The sequence below is a fragment of the Octodon degus genome, unplaced genomic scaffold (genome assembly GCF_000260255.1).
Source record: "Octodon degus isolate 3935 unplaced genomic scaffold, OctDeg1.0 scaffold00137, whole genome shotgun sequence".
In the NCBI taxonomy this organism is placed as follows: domain Eukaryota; kingdom Metazoa; phylum Chordata; class Mammalia; order Rodentia; family Octodontidae; genus Octodon; species Octodon degus.
Window position 1 is genome coordinate 122,524 of NW_004524713.1, and position 20,792 is coordinate 143,315.

The 20,792-nt window shown below is 42.9% G+C and overlaps 1 protein-coding gene across 2 annotated transcripts in view; it reads left to right on the plus strand.

Moving 5' to 3' along the window:
• The window catches only part of LOC101583960 (pappalysin-1), a 132,599-nt gene that overhangs the window by 105,553 nt on the left and 6,254 nt on the right, over positions 1-20,792 (plus strand). For both annotated transcript variants that reach the window (XM_004641459.2, XM_023701594.1), the window contains exons 13-14: positions 5,526-5,597; positions 9,892-9,990. In XM_004641459.2, coding sequence (XP_004641516.1) covers positions 5,526-5,597; positions 9,892-9,990 — 171 coding nt within the window. The remainder of the gene's footprint in view (positions 1-5,525; positions 5,598-9,891; positions 9,991-20,792) is intronic.

Below are 20,792 nucleotides of genomic sequence, written 5' to 3' on the forward strand. Positions count from 1 at the left end.
CTACTGAGCCATCTCCCTGGCCCCTTTATTTTTAGATTTTTTTGTTTTGTTTTGTTTTTCACAATGTACTTTTGAATGAGATATTCTTCCTCCAACTGAATAAATGAAAAGCTATACATTTGGTTATACATACAAATGCCCTTCTAGCTCAGTGTTGGAGAGACTAGGGAGAATAGTGGAGACTGTGGTGAACCATGAAAAACGTCTTTAATTGGCTGTATCGAGAGTGGGCAGATCTAGCCAAGTGGGCAGATCTAGCCAAGGGTAGCAGTGGAAATATGGGCCTACTAGAACCATGTTTTCCTTTTTCTTTCTTTTTTTTGTTTTTAAATTCTTGAGTACAATGAATGGGAGCTTTAAAAATTGGAATCTCTTTTTATTGGGCAATAAGTTTCGACCTTTTTCAAGTACTTGTATGCCAAGGGAAATACTTCTGTGGGTTGTAGATCCTAGAACTTCTGGACTGCGACCTTTGGATGAGATGGGCTCCATCAAATTGGATATTTAGAATTTTCTAGGGCTCTGAGGAGTACTCCCCCACCAGTCCTAAGGAGTAATTCCAGTGTGCTCCTACATGGCTCTCTGCACAGGGATGGCAGGAGAGTTGGGCAACACAAGATACACCTGTCGTGCTCATTGGCTTATAGTTTCTGTTGGTAGCTAAATCCTTAGATTTTATAATGGCTCTGGAGACAGAATGGGAGGAGAGCAGAGCGGGAGACAGAAAGAAGGGAACAGGATGGGATTCAAAAAGGAAAGAGAAACTGGCACTCACTGACCATTGTGATAATGGCCACATTTGCTGGGATGCTTCCCCATATGTCACCTTATTTTGCCTCTGTCATACCGACTGAGGTGAACACTACCACCATTTTACAGACAGCTGAGGCTTAGAGAGATTGTAACTGTCCAGCTCAAGAAATGTTGTTAAATTTTCTAATTCTGCTTACTCCATCCTGCAAGGAAGGCATCCTACACACTTTGGAAAATAAAACTATGTAATATGCAAAGACAAGGTGCAGATTGTCATCCCTTGAGGAAAAAGAAGCAACGTTAGAAAATTCTGCCCAGACTTTGGAAATGAGAAGTAGACAGTAACTAGTAAGTGAACCAGATAGAGATGCCAAGTGCCCTGGGGAGGGTGGCCGTAGAATAAGGTGCAGCCAGAATCCACTGATCACTCATCCTCCCTTACATTCACTCACCTATCTGGTCCTGTGTTTGTTTGTTCCTTCACATTTGCAATAAATATTGATTATGATTTCCAATGTCGGGCATCCTTTAAACACTAAAAAGACAGGATGGAAGTGTCTAGACTTTCATCCTCGAAGGAAGTTTCATCTCAGCAGAAATGTAGAAACTTACTGTCTGATAACACAAGGCAACAATAAGAATGCTAATTAATAGAATTTACTCTTGGGAGGCCCTATAGATCAATGAAAAGGAGAGCTTATCTGAGAAGACATTCAAGGGGGGGTCAAATCTGGGCCTCAGGATGAGAAGGGCCTCTCGGATGGCTTCCCACACACACTTGGCTCTGAGTGGGGCCTGTTTTCTCTGGATCTCACCTTGTAGACATCCTCCTGCAATTGTCTCAGTGTCTCTCCACCTTTCTGAATCTTGGCCTTCTCCTCCATCAAAAGAGGAAGCTACTTTATAATTATAGCTTCAGCGGCTATAAGACTTTGAAGGAGAATATGGTAGTCAAAACACAGACTTTGAAACCAGACAGCTGTAGGCTTAATTGCCAACTTCACTGCCTACCCAGGTGGAGGCCATCTTCTCAGTCCTCAGTTTCCTCTCAGGCAAACAAGAGTCTAAAATAATATCGATCTCATAGTTGCAGTAAGTCATCAATGCGGGGAATGTTCTGAGCATAATATTCATCTACTATAGGCTTCCTGGGGATGAGGTTAAAGACAAGGATGATGATGCTGGTATTGGTGTTGGTGGAAGCGATGAGAGTGATGATGATTTGGTAAGGACGATCGTGGTAGCAATGTCACCACTGTGGTGGTGACAGTAATGGTGGTGGTAGTACGAGGATTAACATGAAGAGAAGGGGAGGTTGATAGCAGTGATGCCAGCATCGCTGATGGTTTTGCTGATGATGCTGGTGGCACCAGCGGTTGTGGTGTTGGTGGTGTTGCCAAAATGACAGTTACAGTCCGGAAGAAAAGGCAGTCCATTCTTCCTAAACACTGAGACAGGAAGTGAAATCTTCTTGCAAATCCTGGCCTCAAGGGCTCTGTTGGGACTGCCTGTGTCACTGGCATATGGAAGAACAAGGCTGACATTTGAGGTACCCCATGGGGGATCTCTCAACTTGGGGTCTGAGCAGCCTGGCCTTTCCTTCAGTTCCCACTGCCCGTCCGCTTTCTGAGTTTCCCTAGCACACAGAGGGACCTTGTAGTAAGACAGGTGGGGAATGCAGACCCGAGTAATAGTGGAAAATCCAAAAGCCTTGGAAAGATAAATAGGCTTATGCAGATAGTATAAAAGTCCTTTTTCTGAACTCATGTTAGGTAAGCCTCAACTGACAGAAACTTGTACAACTACACCAAGGCACTCCTGCAGATGGATTAAATTAGCTCACAAATAAACAGGGGGAGGGATGGTCACTGAATCCCTGGTGGATCCTAACCCTGCTGTTTTCTACTCCTTGCATGTTTACCAAATGCTGTCCAGCATTTCTGGATTTGGGCTGAGAACAGACACTGGGACTCAGAGAAGAGATTGGGTTAAACTTCTTCAGAGTTAAAGCAGGTGATCTGCTCTCTGGCTCCATGACTGGAATGTGAGTGGAGGGAGGAGTGGTGAGGAACTCACGTTCCCTCCTATGTATTTGTTCACTGTGTTTCATGTCTGATCCTGGAGAAAAGCAAATAAATCTGAAATCAAGGCTCTGTTCTCAAGAAACTTAAGAAATTGATCCAAAAATGTTTCCTTATCCACTTATCTTGATGCATCATCTTACAAGCCTGTGGCATTTTCAGTACTATTTCACAAGCATCATAGATGATATTTAGAAAGGAATTTCAAATTGGAATTGTAACAACATCTGTCCTACTTCCAATCCCATCGTCTTTTCCATATACACCTGTTTGTGTATTGGGAGAGGGTAGACAATGTTCCGTGGGGAACTAGACAGTAGGTGTCACGTTGTGAGACAGACTGACAGAACCGCAAGTTAAACTCTTGGTCAAGATTTTTAATTTAATTCAGTCTATGCTACAGTGATTTATTAGACAGTATGCCTGGCATTGGGAAAGCTCTTCTGCCACTCTGGCAGACAGGTGTTGGTAAGAATCATCTCTATTTTGGTAGCGTCATCTCTACTCTGACATGGACCCATGCCTTTGCAAAATAATATTTCTTGGGCAACCTCTGTGCAGCAGGCACCATTCTAGGCACGGGAGATCTAACATGCGAACCAGAGTTAATGTGGAGCAGAAATGAAATGCACCCAACTCAGATCTGGCCTGGTGTCATGTGACTCCCTTTCACAAGTCTTCCCTAGAAACTTAATTACACTTTGGCTTTCATATTAGAACTCTGCCCTCAGGGACAAAGGGAGCTGGTCACAGGGATTTCCCACATTCTTGCCCATGTGACTGCTCATTTCTTAATTAAAATTAATCAGCAGGCACTCATCCGGGAGAGCAATCCCTGACCACCTAGACTTCCATGGCTTGTCCCACACTGTCACCTTTCACTGCACACTCAAGTTTGTGCTATTTTATTTTGTTTTCTTAGAGAAATATAATATGGAAATTCAGTATAAAAGCTAAAGCATCTATGGGGAAGAGGAAAGGTAACTCCCAGGAATTTTATAGTAGCTTCATTCCTGATACTGTTTTCTCTTCCCAGTTTTATTGATCTTTCTTCTTTCATCTACTTTAAAAACCTGCCATCCTGTAGATTTTACATCATGGGCTGTCTTAAATCATTTCTAGAACAATTGCTTGTTCCAAACCATGGCTTCTCCACTTGACAGTCATGAAGCTTGAGGAATCTATTTTCTTCTGATGCAAGATTAATGCCCACCTCACAGTATGTGGCAAGAAATAAATAAGATAAATGCATAAGGTAATTAGCACCACGAATGCACTTAATAGACTTCACTTGTCATCCTCATCATAATTATTATTAAAGAAAGCTATTAATAAGTACATGTAAGCATACCTGTGAGCTCTGCTTGTGCAGGTTAAGAACAGCATCAGACAGGAGATAAGTCTTGAGTAGAAATTTAAGAGATGAACAAGGATTGTTCAAGATGTGTAATGGTATTTCAGTAAAAAGAAACAGCAAGAACATATTCTCTGAAATTTGTTAGGAAAGTGTGGGCAACCCCAGGGCACTGTGAGGAGGTGCATGTGGCAGGGACAGAAGGTGATACCAGGAAGTGTTCTCTGCCTCTCTGGTGCCTCTCTGGTGCTTCAAACCAAAGGTCAGCTCATCGGCCTCTCAGCAACCTGCTCTCGAGCTATAGAATCAATGACAATTAGCTTCCTTTTAATTTATTTTTCATTATTGTTATTTTTTGGTGGGACCAGGGATCGAACTCAGAACCTTGCGCTTGCAAGGCAAGATCTTATGGCACTGAACTATTGCCGGCCCCCTATTTTTCAATAATTTTTTTATTTTATCCTAGTACACATTTACAGTGCATGCAGTTTACTCTTGGTGAGTGGTTAGGTACACAATACATCTTGTTTCTTTCTTTTTACTATCCCTTCCCCTTCCCTCTCCATCCCTTTCTCCTGTCATTCCCCTTGCCTTATTTTCATTTGTATTGACATCATTAATCTTAGCTCATGTTTCTGGCATATGCTGGTTCCATTCATTGAGGTCATTAGGTTCTTACATGTGGCATATCCTTCTACTTATTTCCACTTTCCCTCTCCTTCCTTCCTTCCTTCCTTGCCCTTCCTCTAGCTTTCGAAATGCAGAATGCTCAGAGATTCAAATTTATTACATCTGATGAATCTGCACCTTTAATATGCTCAATCAGGGATTCTGATGAAAATGGCCTTAAGTTTATGCCTGGGAAAATCCTGCTCCATACCCTGAATGTTCCTTTTGCAGCCATACAAATGAATATACTTATGGACACATGGACATACACATACCAAACACATATGCACACATGCATAAACACACATGAACACACTCTTTCTTCCTCCCAACTGATTCGCAACTACACCAGTGGGTCAAAGACCAGCCAAGACTTTTCTGAAGATTCTTTTGGATCATGTTTCTGCTTCCCAGTTGTGCTTCTCCTCAGCCCTTGCTCCTTCCAGGGAAATGTGGAACTGTGACACCTACGTTGCATACAAATATTACTTTATTCTTATGGCTCCTGTTAGTACATGTACTTGGGCAAGCTGTCCATGTAAGTACCAGGGTGAGCTCAGTACTTGATGTGTCTAGGAAGAGGTGGGTTGGTTGTGTGCGGTGCCGGCAAAGAGGTGGCTTCCTCCCCATCCCAAACCCATCTGACCATTGTCTTCATCTCTTGGCAGAGCATTGTCTGTACTGCTGGCCTGAAGTGGTACCCTCACCCTGCTCTGATCCACTGTGTCAAAGGCTGTGAGGTGAGTTACAGGAAACACTCCTCAGCTCTCTAAGCGATGCTATTGCTGTTGTTATAATCTTATGGTTAACATTTACCGCACCTACAAAGTGTTGTATATATCCATTTGGCAGACTTCTCAGATAGAAATCAGAAATCTCATTTTTCAGTGATAGAATTGAAGCACAGAAGAAATGAAAAATATATTTTAAAATATATTCAATAGGTAACAGAACTGGAACTGCAAGCTAGACTTTTCTATTTCCAAAACCCATGGCCTATACAGCATTGGGTCTGTAAGAAAGGAAGGGAAAGAGGCCACATTGATTTAGCATCTATGATATGGCAGGAATTTAACCATCATTATCCTAAACAACAGAGTCATATGAGACATCTTTTAAATTTCTATTTTGCTCATGATCATGGCTTGCACATCAGTTGTCTCTGTCCCACATCTTAGTTATTCATTTATTCTTCAACCCTGGAAGTAATATGGTTGACTTAAACTCATCCACTGACTGGCCCTAAATCTCTATGACTTTATAGTTGAAGCATTTCTCTGGACTCAGAATCCTGGAGATGTGTATCAGTGACAAGATACTAGGGGTGTTCCAGGTCCTGGAGATTCAGCTGAGGTCTCAAGTGAGGGTGATGCAGAGAACCCAGGGACCTTTCTGTATACCATGCTGGCTCAGCAGCTCTCAGGTGAGAGTGAAAAGGGTGCTCAAAAATCCCTTCCAGAGGATGTCAACTCTCTGTAGTTTCTCTCCCACCCCCAACAAAAGCCCCCAAGGAAGATGCAAGTAAAAGGGACTAAACCATATCGTACAAAATCATGTATCCTTGATGAAACTCATAGAATATTAGAACCACAACAGCTCCTTTAGAGCATCTAATCCTAATCTTTCATTTTGAAGATGGGAAACAGCCATCTAGATAGTGGTCAGTTCTAAAACTGGACAGAAGTCCAGAACTGGGAAGGGTCTTGGTATGCTTGCTCTAGCTCTACTTGCTTGCTGTGTAGGTTGGAAGATGCAGGCCAGAGAGGGCCTGGTCTAAATCTGTGCAGCATTCTGGCTACTGGATGAAGCCATAAGCTTGGGTCCCCTGACTTGTAGGCTGCTACTTTTGCTCCTGTGCTAGGTGACCCCCTAGGAGCTGTTCCCTGGCATGTGAGTGTTACTATATAGTCCCTGAGCCACACATTTCTCTGTGTACATGGGGTTAGGGACCCCTTGTGGCATCTTCTTGGGACATTGCAGTCTGGGAACTTCCATTATTCTAAGCTGTAGTCAACAGAGACAAAGCCAAGGCCATGTAGCTATAGCTTTCTTTTACCTCTTTTGATCAAGGTAGCATTTTGGGAACAGGCAGCTTCAGTTACCTGAGCGCTTATTCTGCTGAGTCAGCAGTCTGGGCAATCTGCGTGACAGCAGAATTCAATCTTTCCTTTGACTCAGCAGTGAGGCCAGAAGACCCTCATCTGCCAGGCTCCAAGCCCTGACAGCGATGCTTACCACCTGTGCCCTTGGAGGTGTCCCTCATCTCCTTCCCTCTTTAGCTTAGAGCTGAGAATTTGTCTCCTACCTGGGGCTGAAAGTGTACTTAGAAAAGGAACGAATTTGGAACCCAACAAGGACCCAATCGTACCTCAAGCAACTAGAAGTAGCCAGGGCATACAAGGGGTTCCAGATCCCCTTTACTTCTGTTATAAATTGTGCCCAAGGTGACTATTCACTCACTTGTTCATCAAAGCTTTTCTGAATTCCCATGATATACCAGTCACTAGTCTAGGTTCTGAGAATACAATGGCTTATTAAAGTGAAAACAGTGACTATGTTCCTCTTGAGTTATTGAGTCATCTGTGACACTTTTCTGGTCTTTAGCCATTCATCCACCCATTCATTCATCTACCCATTGTTTCACTGAGTAAAAATTTACTCAATAGATAGAGCTTGGCCCAACTTGCCAGATACTTTCCCAGAAAAATCTAAGATATAAAAATGGATGACACCTATTCCCTGTCTAAGGAATTTAAGGTATAGTAAAGAAGACAGATAATTAAGGAAAGAAGTATAAATTAATGTAGCAACACCTTGACTAAAGCATGTATAAAAAGCTGTAGAAACACAGAGTATCTTTGGACTCTTCCAGAAGGTATTTTAAAGGGGCAATGTCTAAAATAGATCTTGAAGAATGAATTGCTTGCCTTATGAATAAAACTAGCCACAGAGAAATACCACAGAGGAGAGAAGTTTCTAAACAGCAGCACTTTATTCATTTCACTCCCCATCCCTAGAAATGCCCCTTACTAATTAACTCCTATCCATCTTGATGATATCAGCTGAAATGCCATTTCTTTAGGGACACCTTAACAGAGCTCCCTAACTAGATCAAATGCTCTAATGGCACCATGTATTCTCCATCATAGCTCTTATCAGAGTAGAAACTGGCCAATTAAATGTCTGACTGTTTGACTAAGGACTTTGTTTTTTTACTAGAATGCTTTATTCTTCTTAGTATAGTGTGCAGCACATAGTGGGCTTTCAATAAATACAGTGGACTAGAATAGAGAAAGGATATATAGATAGATGGATAATTATGGCTACAGGAAAAGGCATGTAGGTCAGATTAGCTCATAAATGAGACTAGAGATTCGTTCTTCTTTCTCTTCTCCAGCTGCTCCTTCACCAAGCTAGTTGCTCACAGTCTAAGGAAGAGACATTTGGTCTGCTTCATCAGTCTGTTCATATACTACATATGGGGAAGAGCACAGTGAAGGCAGCCCACAGGCCAAGCTCCTGAGGAAAATAGAAAAGGAAGTCTTAGGCTTTGTGTGTGGTTGGTGCTCACTGCTCCAACTTGAGCGTAGGAGTCACTCATGGAGTCACACCTGAACTCAAATCCAGTGCTTATCTTTTTCCATCTTGATGGATCACTTTTAGACTCCATAAAGGCCATGATAAAATGGACCCTGGCCATTTAAGTTGAGGCACAAATCTAGAAAGAATTTATCACAGAAATGCAAAATCTGGGGATGCTCCATTGATTGAACTTGTTGAGAGAGAGAGGGAAGGAGAAACCACTGAACTAGTGCATCTGCTGGGATGTGACGGCCCTCAGGAAATGAGGCTTTGCTTCTCCCATCATTGATTTCCAGGGCATTAGAAATCTCACTCCATCATTTTTTCTTCATATATGGAGCATTACAAGGTTTTAGAAACACAGAAGACAAAAGCTAACCAGTGTAAATTAGAATACCCTAAAACAGTGTGAGATGAGGTTAGGAATCACCCATAAACCCAAATGAGTTTAAATCAGTGGTATTTGCTAGTGTGATTTTGCCCAAGTCTGTGCCGAAATATGAATCTCAGGATTTTCAGCTGTAAAGTGAGGCTAATAATGCCTACCTCCAGGATTGTTCAGAGAGTAAGAAAACAAACCTGGAATTCATGTGACATTGACTCTATCTGCATCCTTCTATTAGACAGCCCACCATTATTATTTATAAATTATTATGCACAATTCTATTTTTCCCTATAATTTTATTGAGAAACAAACAGTAATGAGATAGTTTCAAATCAAATTGGTATGACAGTTTCAATAATTAACACATTGCATACTCTCTTCCTAGTGGTTATTTGCTGTACAAGATGCAGACATGATATCCTATTTACAAACACTATTAGAACAAATTCCTCTATTCATTAAGAGAATGTAACTATATATCTATCCTAAACTTTGAATACACAGATACAAAATGGACATTCATCTGTATCCCCTTTTTTGTTTAGTTCCATCATTTGAATATTATAGGTGTGTTAACTCAGCAAAATATTCTAAAAGAGTCCAGTAGTCCTATTTATGCACAATTCTTAACAAATCTCACATTCTATCCCAGGCAATTTACACTTCACTTCCATATTTATTTGCATATATTTTATTACAAGTCATATGTCTTAATTACTCACTGCCAGATCAAGAGGAAAGTGGGCTCAAATTTTCTAATCACTTCTACAAGTAAAGTAAGCCTTCTATTTTAGGAAGATGGAAGCAATCTCACCTATGGCTTTGTATCCCTCAGTATTCAAGAATATTTTTCTGAACATAATGATACTCTAGTTGAGGAATGTGTGGCAGAATGTTTGTAAATAGTAAGATCATAACTTACCCGAACAGGTCATGGACTCGAGGTCTGTGAGCTGAAGAGGCCACTAAACAACCATAAGGGTCTTGAGGAAGCACTGAGCTCAGGCTCTTCACTCCAGAATGCTGACAAAAGCTTGTTTCCTTCCTGTTTCTCTCCTCCCTTCTAGCCCTTTATGGGAGACAATTACTGTGATGCCATCAACAATCGCGCCTTCTGCAACTACGATGGTGGGGATTGCTGCACCTCCACGGTGAAGACCAAGAAGGTAGGCCAGGGTGGGTGGCTGGTGGTGCCCCTGCACACCTCTCTAGTGTGTTCAGCGAGTTCATGTCCACATTGTGGGCAAAGCATTGTCCTGGTTGTGGTAGTGCTCTTTTAATGCTTTATTTCATATTAGTCCTTTTATCACTAGTTGAGCTACTGTCATGTGCTGGGCCCTGAGAGGTCTTTGTTGATGTGCTCCTCAGAGCATGGAAGCAGATTAAAAAGGGGGGCAGAAAGCACTTTGAGAAGGGAGAACCTAGTGCTGTTGGGACCTGGGTAAGGCAACAGAGAAGGTCTTGCAGAGCCAGTGACAACCAAAAAATGAGGGATGAGGGGAAGGGACAGGGAAACAGCCATAAAGCAGGCAGTGTTTGGGGCAGGAGGAAAGCAGGTAAAGTCAGAGAGAAGACTTGCATTTGGGGCATATGGCTGAAGTCTAGGAGGAGCGGGAATATGAGGTATTCCCAACCAAAGCACTTATCACTGTGGCCCTTGGGCATTGCATCTTCTATTTTATTTTTCCATCTGTAAGATTAAAGCACAGGGGACAGGGGTGAGTTGTGATTTTCTTCCTTTGGCACTAGGATGCACAAAAGAGCGACGCAGCCATTTGTGGTAAAACCGAAGCACTAGAGTGAGGTGCTCATCAATCATGCATAGAAAGGTAGCTGCCTCCATTTTCCCGCTCCCCTGGGCTGAGCCCTAAGTTTGGGGCATGAGTCAAGCACTGGTAAAGGCTGGAAAACCTGGCTAGTCCAAGTGGAGAAGAGTTTTTATGATAAAGGAGTCACTACAAAGCTCTTTTTATGTTTATATTCACCCACTATCACTAAGATGATTTGTTCTAATTTCTCCTAGTAGAGAATTGAGCAGTGGGTTTCTGAGATAAGGACAGCTAGGGCCTAGAGTCAGTTATGGCCCAGGAGCTCTCTGTGAGGATCTGACCAGATCTGCTTACTTGATTCATTGAACATGGAGGCTCATAAAGGGGGAATGATTGGAGCTGGGTGGGAGAGTAAACACAGCACAAGGTTTTGCAAGTCTAATTCAAGCTCGATGATACTGTGGAGCACTTAAAAGAGCTGGTGCCTTCAAGACAGTGCTGTGACCCTAGAGTTCAGGGATAGAACCAAAATGCCACACTCAAGCTGGAGGACTGAGGAATGAGGACGCTGAGGCTCATGCGGCCAATCGGTTCTCTGTGGGTGACACTTGGAAGCTTCGCTCCTCTTAGTTGGTTTTAGCTTCCTTTCTCTTGGTAGGATGTTTAAGACATGCATTTTCTGCTTGGGTATAAGAGAATAAAATTCATATCCTGTTCATAAATTTTATGATTGTTTCTAATTGTGAAACAGTATACAATATATCCTTAGAGAAATCCCAAAAGAGGAGACCAAAAAAGTTCACTGTTGTCCTAGAGTCCAAAGATAAATTCTACTTTTGGTGGGGATAATCTATTCTACATATTTTGTACAGTGTGAAGACATAAGTGTCCATGAATATATCGCTGCATCTCCTGTCTGGGATCTTGTTCTCTTTGATTTTGCTTATTTAGTACAGGAAATATTATATATAAGAACTGTGTAATATTAGGGTAAAATTCTTAGCCATATTTTTGCTGTATTTCTATTTGTTGCATGGTTGTGATGTGCAGTATTGTTGGTGCCCATTTGCTTTTTCATTTTGAGTTATTTCAGTTTCTTATATTATAAATAATGGTGCTTATGAATTTTTTGCACATAAATCTTTTACAGCCCTAATTATTCCTGTATAATTGATTTTTAAAATTGAAGTGACCCAAATGGTTTAAACATGCTAAGGTTCTTGATGCCTGTTTCCAATGAATATATCATATAATAATGTCAATTTCACTCCATTGCTGTTTGGAAAATGAATGGAAAGTAAAGGTTTTTGTTTTTAAATAGAAGTTTCTGTAGAATTATGGCCTTGTCTTACACCATCAGGCAGAGAGAGTGCAGGGCTGATTAAAATAATTTTTCCCTACCTACTGTAACTTATGTAATAAATGCTGTAAATATATGAGGAGGACGGCGTTGTCCTTTAAATGTGTTACTCATTTTCCAGAGAGCATGGCAGGGAAATGAAGTCATGAGACAGAGGCTCAGGTGCAGACTCTAATTATTACAGCAATTCTGGTTCCAACGCACAGGGAGCACCAGTCACCATTCTGAGTCTGGTCCTGACCGGGCGCAGCTGCAGCACCGCAGACTCCAGGGTGCAGAGTTGAGTAGCGCCTCCTCACTAAGTGGCCCACAATTATTTTTTTGCATCTTTATTGTGTTTCATTTCTCTCTTTTGCTTCTCCTTCACCCACAATCAGAATGTAGTTTGAGTTCGTTACATAGAGGGTTATCATCTCCTACTTCTACTCACTGGGCTACCTGTTCTCTGTGGTATCAGAATGCAGGAGACCAGGTGTCCTCCCGCCAGGGAGATGGGTGTCCACCAGGCATCTCTGTGTGCCCAGCACTGGGCCAGGCTGTATGTGTATGACATGATCAGACAGCTACAGCTCCTGCCCTGTGGGGCCTGCCATTGCTAGTCGTGAGCTCTGCAACCATCCATTCAGTCTCCTTTATGGAAGTGGTGATGAAGGAGTGCAGGACATCAGGGAGAACAGTGCATTGTACAGATCAGAGAGAGGGTGCCTGTCCCAAGGAAATGACATGAGCATGGAGACCCGAAGGAGCAGGTAATGCCCTGTTAGAGACACATGGTTGCGCCCAGACATGGGCGCATGTTCCAACTATATGGCAAGTCAGGACTGGAGAGACTTAGGGACTCTGTGCCATGGATGATTTTGGCTCAATTATTTCTGTTACCCACAGGTGTTTGTATATTTCCAAATGTGAGTTCCTGGAAGTCTAACTCTAGGAGAAAAGAGATTTCTCAAATTAAAACCACACTTCCTACAATTTAATTTTCCCAGTGCAACTTCTAAATAAACTTGAATGCTTAAAGGCTTCTCCCCAGCTCCTCCTTGCAGCAGACTGGTTTATAGCAAAAGACAGGCAGAGAAAAGTCCACACTATATCTGCAGACCATCTGTCAGACACCTGGCCTCTGCTGTCTTCTTGAATCCCCTCGTCAACTCTGGTAGGCTAATGTTCTGAGTCATGCAGATTAACCAGTGGGTTAAGAGCATGTAGGAGACTTGCCCAAGGTCCTGTGGGTATTGAATAGTAAATCCTAATTTGAATCTAGATCTGTCAAACCCACATGCCCTGCTGTCTCTCCCATGCAGGTACAACACTCAAAAGAGAAAGGTACATAGGAATAGGTATACTTTTATACAAAGGAGTAGTTTTCCTTGGTATACCTAAGCACAGCCTTCCCAGAGGTGGCTGAAGAAATGTTGTTGTGAACCCAGCCAGAGGAGTTGGGTGTGAAATTCTCCACCTCTCGATTCTCATGTGAAAAGGAGAGCACACTCTCTGGTAGCAAAGACTTGGTGGTGGTAGGTGAGACCCAACCTTCCCAGGCATCCCTGACACCCTCAGAAGCCCACACAGGAGTCCCCCAGGGTGTCCACAGGACAAAAGAAAGTTCTATTTTCAGTCTGCAGTTATGACAGTAGGAAGGCTCTTAAGAAAGAGAGAGGTTTTCTTCTTCTCAGTCCCCTGACCCTCCCTGTTGGACCTATTATTTCCCTCTTGTCGCTTTGGCCCAAGTCCTGTATCAATGGAAATTCCTTTCTTCTGAGCCTGGCATGTGGAAATGCATCCATAGGGGAGATAAGCTTCCATCACGCTGTTGCACTCTAAGAGCTCCGTTCATTGACCACTTACTATGCAGCAGTGGAATCTGTATATGCTCTCCTTTAGAGTGTAGAAATATCTTACAAGGTAGCAAGTTGAGGTTCAGTGAGGTGAAACCACTTGTATAGTGACAGAGATGTGGGTCAATCCTAGGGTTTCCTAACATCAACCACAATAGCTTGTGATTACTGAGAGCTTACACGTTGTTAAGCATAGTGTAAGCCTCTACATATTTTGTCAGTGCAGTGGCTCTGTTGTAGATGCTGTCTTTTAATCTGTATTTTATAGATGATAAAACTGGCTTAGAAGGGCTAAGTCTATCCAGCCAGCAAGTACTGAAACTGAGATGCAAATCTACAGAATTAAGCCATAAAGCACCAGCCTCTAACCTCTCTCAACATCGTGTTGTAACAGGGCGATGTCTTGCCCAAGAATCCTGCCCTGCTAGTAGATGAGCTTCTTGCTTCATTGACCTCCTGGAATGGAGTTGCTGGTATGAACTCCAGGCCAGGGTTAAGCTCTCAGCACCTTTTCCCAGACTTGCTTCTTGCCAGCACTCCGCCTAAGCCTTTTCCTGGTCCCCAGAGCTGGGGCCTCCCAGTTCCTTGGCCCAGCATGATGTCTGTCTGCTGCCTCCACTCTTCCTCCACCATTTGTCTTTACAGACACCAGCTGTTCTCCACATCTACTTGTGTAGTGACCAGGACCCAGCTGGCAGACAAGAGGAAGACAGTGCAGGAAATTCTGTCTGCCAGGGGTGTCTAACTTTCTAGTCAGACACCTGCCTATAGTGTGAAGCAGACAGGAAGGGGCAGGACTCAGCTTTGTAGAATGTCAATTTATTATTTCCCTGTTGGAGCTTTGAGCAGAATCCAATTCAGAGCAGACTTCCAGGATGGTTACTCCAAAGATTTTCTCTCCTAGCAGCAACAACAATAAAATCAATTTTTATAGGAATCATTCAGTAATCATGAGTCAGGGCTGTGAGGAAAGAAGAGTAAATGTCTCCATGTTCAACAAGCCAAAGCCTTCTGAGGAGTGGTGGCCTGCAACAGTCCTTAAGGACAGGAGAAAGTAGACGTTTGAAGTTGGGGTCTAGTCTTGAGTCTGTGACTGTGGACAGGCCAGACTTCTGTCTCTTGATATATGGACTAATTTCATGTATCAAAGACTCTTCACATAGTCTCTTGGGAAAAGTGGTCAACAAAAATGAACTTGAAAGTTAGTTAGGACTGAACTTTTGGAGACTAAGAGATAATTCTGCAGAACAATCCAGAATGGGATAGCACTTCCAGTTCATGACATGTAAGTGTAGGGCTGTCACATTTATTTGGAAACAGTTCCTATATGAGACCATGATTTACTAGAGAAGGCTATCACACTCAGTATGTGATCCATTGTTCAGAAAAGACTAGTGAGTCTCTCAGCTATGGGAAGATAATCCAAACTATTAGATGGAGAACAGCCTTCTTAGCAAGGTGCACTATGGGTCACACTGATAATGGTTGTGGGATCCGCAGTACTACATATTCTTAACCCAGGAGCTAGAATAATCCTTCTAAATTGTGAAGATTGTGTCACACCTCTGTGCAGAACCACACAGTTTTTCCCCACTCTACTTGGAGGGAAAGAGATTCTTCCCAGTGGCCCGCCATCCTCTCTCTATGTACACCATGCTACCCATGGCCTCTCCAGTGCCATCTCTACTACCTGTGGCTGCCCTTGCTCAGATGCTGCGATCTGGACCCCTTGCTGCTCTTGGCAAGGGGCAGGCATCCTTCCACATTCCCATCTCTGTCACTGGCTAATCCTGTGGCTGGGAAGAGCCTTTGCCCTTCAGCCTCCTGACTCTTCCCTCACCTCCTCTAGCCTTCACCAAGGTTCACATTCTTAATGAGCACCCCCCCCAACCATTTACATCCCACCCGTGGTGGCTCACACTCCCTCATCACGGCTCACACATTTTTTCTTTCTGCCATGACATCAACTACACTGATGGATCTAGCAATGGTGTTTGTGTGATGACAATGATGATCATCATAACTTTTTAAGACGGACAAGTTGGATTCCTTCATGGAAAGAGATAATGATTATCACGCAACTTCCACCCTTTCTTTATGCTAGGATGAACATTTCATGAGGGAAGAACGTATACCTCTTTTGTTCACCAGTGTCTTCCACGTTCCAATATATCTCACTGCTTTCTCTTCCTGTAGTAAGTGCTCAATGCCCACTCCAATCTTTGTTCAATGATAGGAAATAAGAGTAGTTCCTCATAAATTATCTGTACTATGAAAGGCCATGAGCAAGATGGGCCTGATCCCAGCCATGCCAAATTTGTGGTTTGTGCAAGAGTGACTAGAAATTTAGGGTGCAGATTAATGGAGATACAGCAAATGAGCTTCCTAGTGAAGGCTAAAGCAGAACTGAGATATGACATCTACAAAAGTCTTACCTGGGTTATAAGCAGGGGAAGACCAAATACAGATGTGAGAAGGAGAAGAATATTTGTGGCAGAACACATTGTCTCTGCCAGGGACCAAATATCGGGGAGAATATTAAGGAAATTGTAATTCCCTGAGAAATACAAGAGCACAGTACACGAAGAAAGGGTAGGAAACAAGAGGTAGGAGGGCAAGCAAGGCATTTATAACTTATGCCAGGCGATTTGAACCTTTGCCAGAAGGCAATATGTACATTCACATATGATCTTCAGTAAAGACCAATGTGGCGAATTCTAGAAGTCTTCCCAGAAGACAAAATAGATATGTTTAACTTGAAGCGTCAGTAAAGAGACATTAGGCAGATGGCTAAACCAGCTACCAAACTCTTGTATGACCACTAACTTCCAAAGTGTTATGGCTCCTTCCCATTCATGGTGTACCTCTGGCTGTTTAAATGACAGAGACATTCACTTTGAGCTGGGTCTAACGAAAGGACCCAACCTGCCTGTCCCCCAAAGTTATCACCATTCTCATCATATTGTCAGTACCAGTATTGCCATCAAAGCCGCCATCCCCAATACTCCATCACCATGATCTCATGATCTCTCCAACCACAAGCAACCACCACCATCATCATCGTTTACTGCAGATATTTTATGGTGCACACTGTGCTAAGTGCTATCCCTAAATTCTCTACTTTATGCCAAATAATTCTATATGATAGATTTGTTATGACCCCCATTTTGCAGGTTAAATGAAGTTCACTTTTGTGAGAGCTCACACTGAGAAAAGATTCCAACCTACCTCCTTGCCTAGTGCAGTCCTTCTCTGCCCCTTCCTCATGTTGGCCTTCTCTTCATCCTCCATTTACATACACAAGCATTTTACTCACCTTTAGACATGCCACTATATTCATTAATTGTGCCACGTTCTATGTAATCCCTAGAATCCCAGTCCATAAGGCTAACAAAGGCTTATTCATACTTCTCCCATGCCTTCATCCACCTGACCTCACTGCCTTTTTCCATACACACTGTGGAACTTCTGAGATCCAAGCAGGTAAAGAAACTCACTCAAAGTACCACAGCCAGAAGGTGGCAGGACCAAAGTTTTCTGCCTGTCAGCATAGGAAGCCTCTTATTTCTCCATTACATAAAATCAATTCTCTGCTTGTTACTTGCCCATGAGTTTGAGTCAGAATCTAGCCTCTGCCTGTCTCCCGGCCCTGGACAAGACCTGCAGCCGAAGCCCTGCATTGCATTTCCCCGAGCTGCATTTTTGAACCCTGTACACACAGAGGTGGAGATGTTGGCCTGGACAGCACACACAGAGGAAGAAACCCCTGTGCCTGAAGGCTATCTCAAGCCCAGAGAACAAAAAGGGAGAGAACACTGGCCTTGAGTCACTGAGCCACCCACATTGGGTGTCAGAGCCGTTTATGGGACAGCCTGCCACTTGGTGTCCCGACCTTCCAGACATCTCCTGGTCTCTGAGGGGTTTGGGCTGAGTTGGGGAGGTCATGGGTAGGAAAAGTGGGAAGCTACTTGGAGAGGAAAGGAATTTGGCAGTCAGACTCAGAGCCGTGATTGCATCAGCATATGATTCTTCACGCTATGCCTCAGCTGATTCCTCCGTGAAGAGGGCAACCTGACTCCTGCTCTTCCTGATTCATATGCAAAGGTGCTGAGGCAGGTTACCAACATGGGTACAGATTCCAGGCCACATGCTAGCACAGGATCATCTCTTTGTGTCTTAGTTTCCTCTAAAATGTAAGTAGGGATAACAAAAAAAACCCTGCCTTATTAGGACAATGAGGAAGAGCGAACAAGATAGTACACACTGAGGTTAGCTCAATGCCAGGCACAACATATGGGTGTTGGCTATCAAGAAGAAAGAAACAAACAGCAGTCAATCCTTCCAGATTGGAAGAAAACACTTTAAAAAAAAAAAAACTGTCTTACTTGCTGAGAGTTTAGGGTTCTATACCATCCATTCACTACTGGAACTGTATTTTGGCAAATTGGCTTTGTTTTAGTTTCTGAAGCCTCAGTTTTCTGGTCAGCAAGATGGATAGCTCTTAATAACAGCTTCCCAGGGTTGTGCCGAATCAATAAGTAGTGCACGGAGATCATCTGGAACGCAACTGCTCTTGGAGCACTGCTGGTGTGCGTGGTAACACTTGCTGCCCGAGCCTACGTCAACAGGCTTCCCCCAGTTTCTCCCAGGGCAGAGTTCAGGACAGCTGGGACTCCCCACCGGCTACTCCCAGCTTTACACACTTGATTCACGAGGCATCTTGCGCAAGAGTAGACTCGAAGGAAGGCTCCAAATAGGCCATTCACAGACAGGGAAGAGAAGGGAACAAGGCTCTGTGCATCTCCTTGCATTGGACACTCTGAAAGCTGCTTTGGCAGTTAGCTGATTTAATTACCTCTGCACCAGGGACTCTGGGTTTTTATGGGGTCTTCTGAATTATAGATGGAGAGGTGGAGGTCCACAGAGTACCAGGAACTTGTTGGAGGTCTTACTATTCCCATGCAGAGCCTACAGCTAAATTTCAAACTCATAGCAACCTGCACTGACAAGTAGGTAGTGGAGATAAGGAGGCTCTGGTTAAGCCTCTTCAGCCCAGACCTTCTAATTTTTGTCACGCAGTTTGGTTTTCTCCTCTTAGTTTCCATTCATGTCTCTCTGTTAAATTCTAAATCTCTCTGAGTTGATTCTGGAAAGGGAGTGAGAGGTAACAACCACTCCAACATAGCCAGAATGTCCAAAAGCACCTGATAAACCAGTACTGTCTAAGACACTGCTGGCCAATGATTTTTTTTTTTTTTTTTTTTTGTTTTTTTTTTTTTTTTTGAGTCAGGCAGAGCTAGTGCAACTGGGAAGGCAGAAAGAGAAGTATGGAAAGCAAAGTTTGTAAGGAATGACTGAGTTTCTAGTTCGTTTCTGGCCAGACCTTTGCCTTCTCAGACTCAGGATGATTTTCAGCCAGATAGAAAATGAGAAACTATAAAGCTCAATATTTATTATACTTATAGGGAAACAGAAGCCCCGATGCAAAAATAACTTGTACAAATTCACCCAGGAAGTTACTGCAAGAGCAGAGACTGTCGTGTGCAGTGTTCTTTCTGTCTGTTCTTGCATTCATTTGTCCATCCATCGCTGGGTTCTCTGAATGCTACTCCATGGTAAAAATGAACTTCCACACCTCTGCTTAGTCTGTGCTGGCTTACAAGGGAAGAAGCAATTCGGTACATGAAGTATACAGACAGGATGGGGTATACCATGGGAGTGATGGTGCCAACTTTAGCTGGGTCAGTAAAGGAGGAGCTGATTGTTGAGATAAGATCCAAAGAATGAGAAAGAGCTCATTTAACAAGTATAGTCAAGGCAGAGGAAACTTCATGGCTAAATATTTAAAGGTAAGAAAATATGTGGAGCTTTTGAGGGACCTACAAATAAATAAGCCACAGAAGGAGAAAAGGAACCCTGTGAGGGCTGAAATTGTGCAGAGATCAGATGGTGCAAGGCCTCATATCTGTAATCGAGACTTTGAATTTTATTCTGAGTGAAAGAATTTGTGCAATATCTACCTGTGAGAGATGCCAATGTCAAGTTAGCCCTAATGAGTCTTGGAGCTCTATGGGAAAGTATTGAGCTCTTACTTACTTAGATAGTAACTAAGAAACCACTAGAGGTACCTGCATCATCCTAATAGTAGAATGTGAGCAAGGGCAAGAGAAGAAGGTGGGTAATGGATCAGGTGAGGTGAGGACAAAGAGGTATCTAACTCTGAGAGGTGGTGAGAGGGGACAAGAGGCAGGGAAGATGGTGAAATATGATTCAGTGAGAAATTTGATTCAGCACATATGTATTTAGCATAGAACCTGTCCTATATGTTGGTCCATGTGCTGGGCATCTGCAAGTTTCTTCTTGTTAGATCTTGTTAACCACATGAAAGATGATATTTTTTAAAAATTTATCTCTTATAGATGTAGAAGCTAAGGGTCATCATAGTGAAGGAATTTCCCCAAAGCTGTTCAAGTGGGTTCCAGCCACTGCCTTTGGGCTTCCAGGGTGCTTCTCTGCACAGTTATTGAACTTGGCTCTGTCCTCAGTTTCTCCACTTGGAAGTGGAAGGCTTTCTCTTTTTGTCTCTTCTAACTCTAGTAGTCTGTGCTTCTCTTGAAAGTGGAAAGATTATGAAGAAATAATTCTAGATGATACAAAATAAACACTCCAGATGAGTGGTGGCAAGCCTGTGGCACACATGTCTCAGCTAGCTGCTTGTTATCATTGAATGCTCTGAAATGCCTTCCATCACTACTCTCGATTCAAAGTGGAATAGTCTAGATTTATTTCAGAAAGCTTCAGAGCATGGAGATTAAATGTTCTGAGCAGGAAACAAAGAGCAAGGACTTGTGAGCAGAAAGAGGAGTACTACGTGGAAAAAGGTGAATCAGAATCAGATAAGCACAGTATCAAGCACCTATTAATTTAAATTGTAAAAAGAAATACAGATGTCAGAAAGAGGAGAGAGAGAGAGAGAGAGAGAGAGAGAGAGAGAGAGAGAGAGA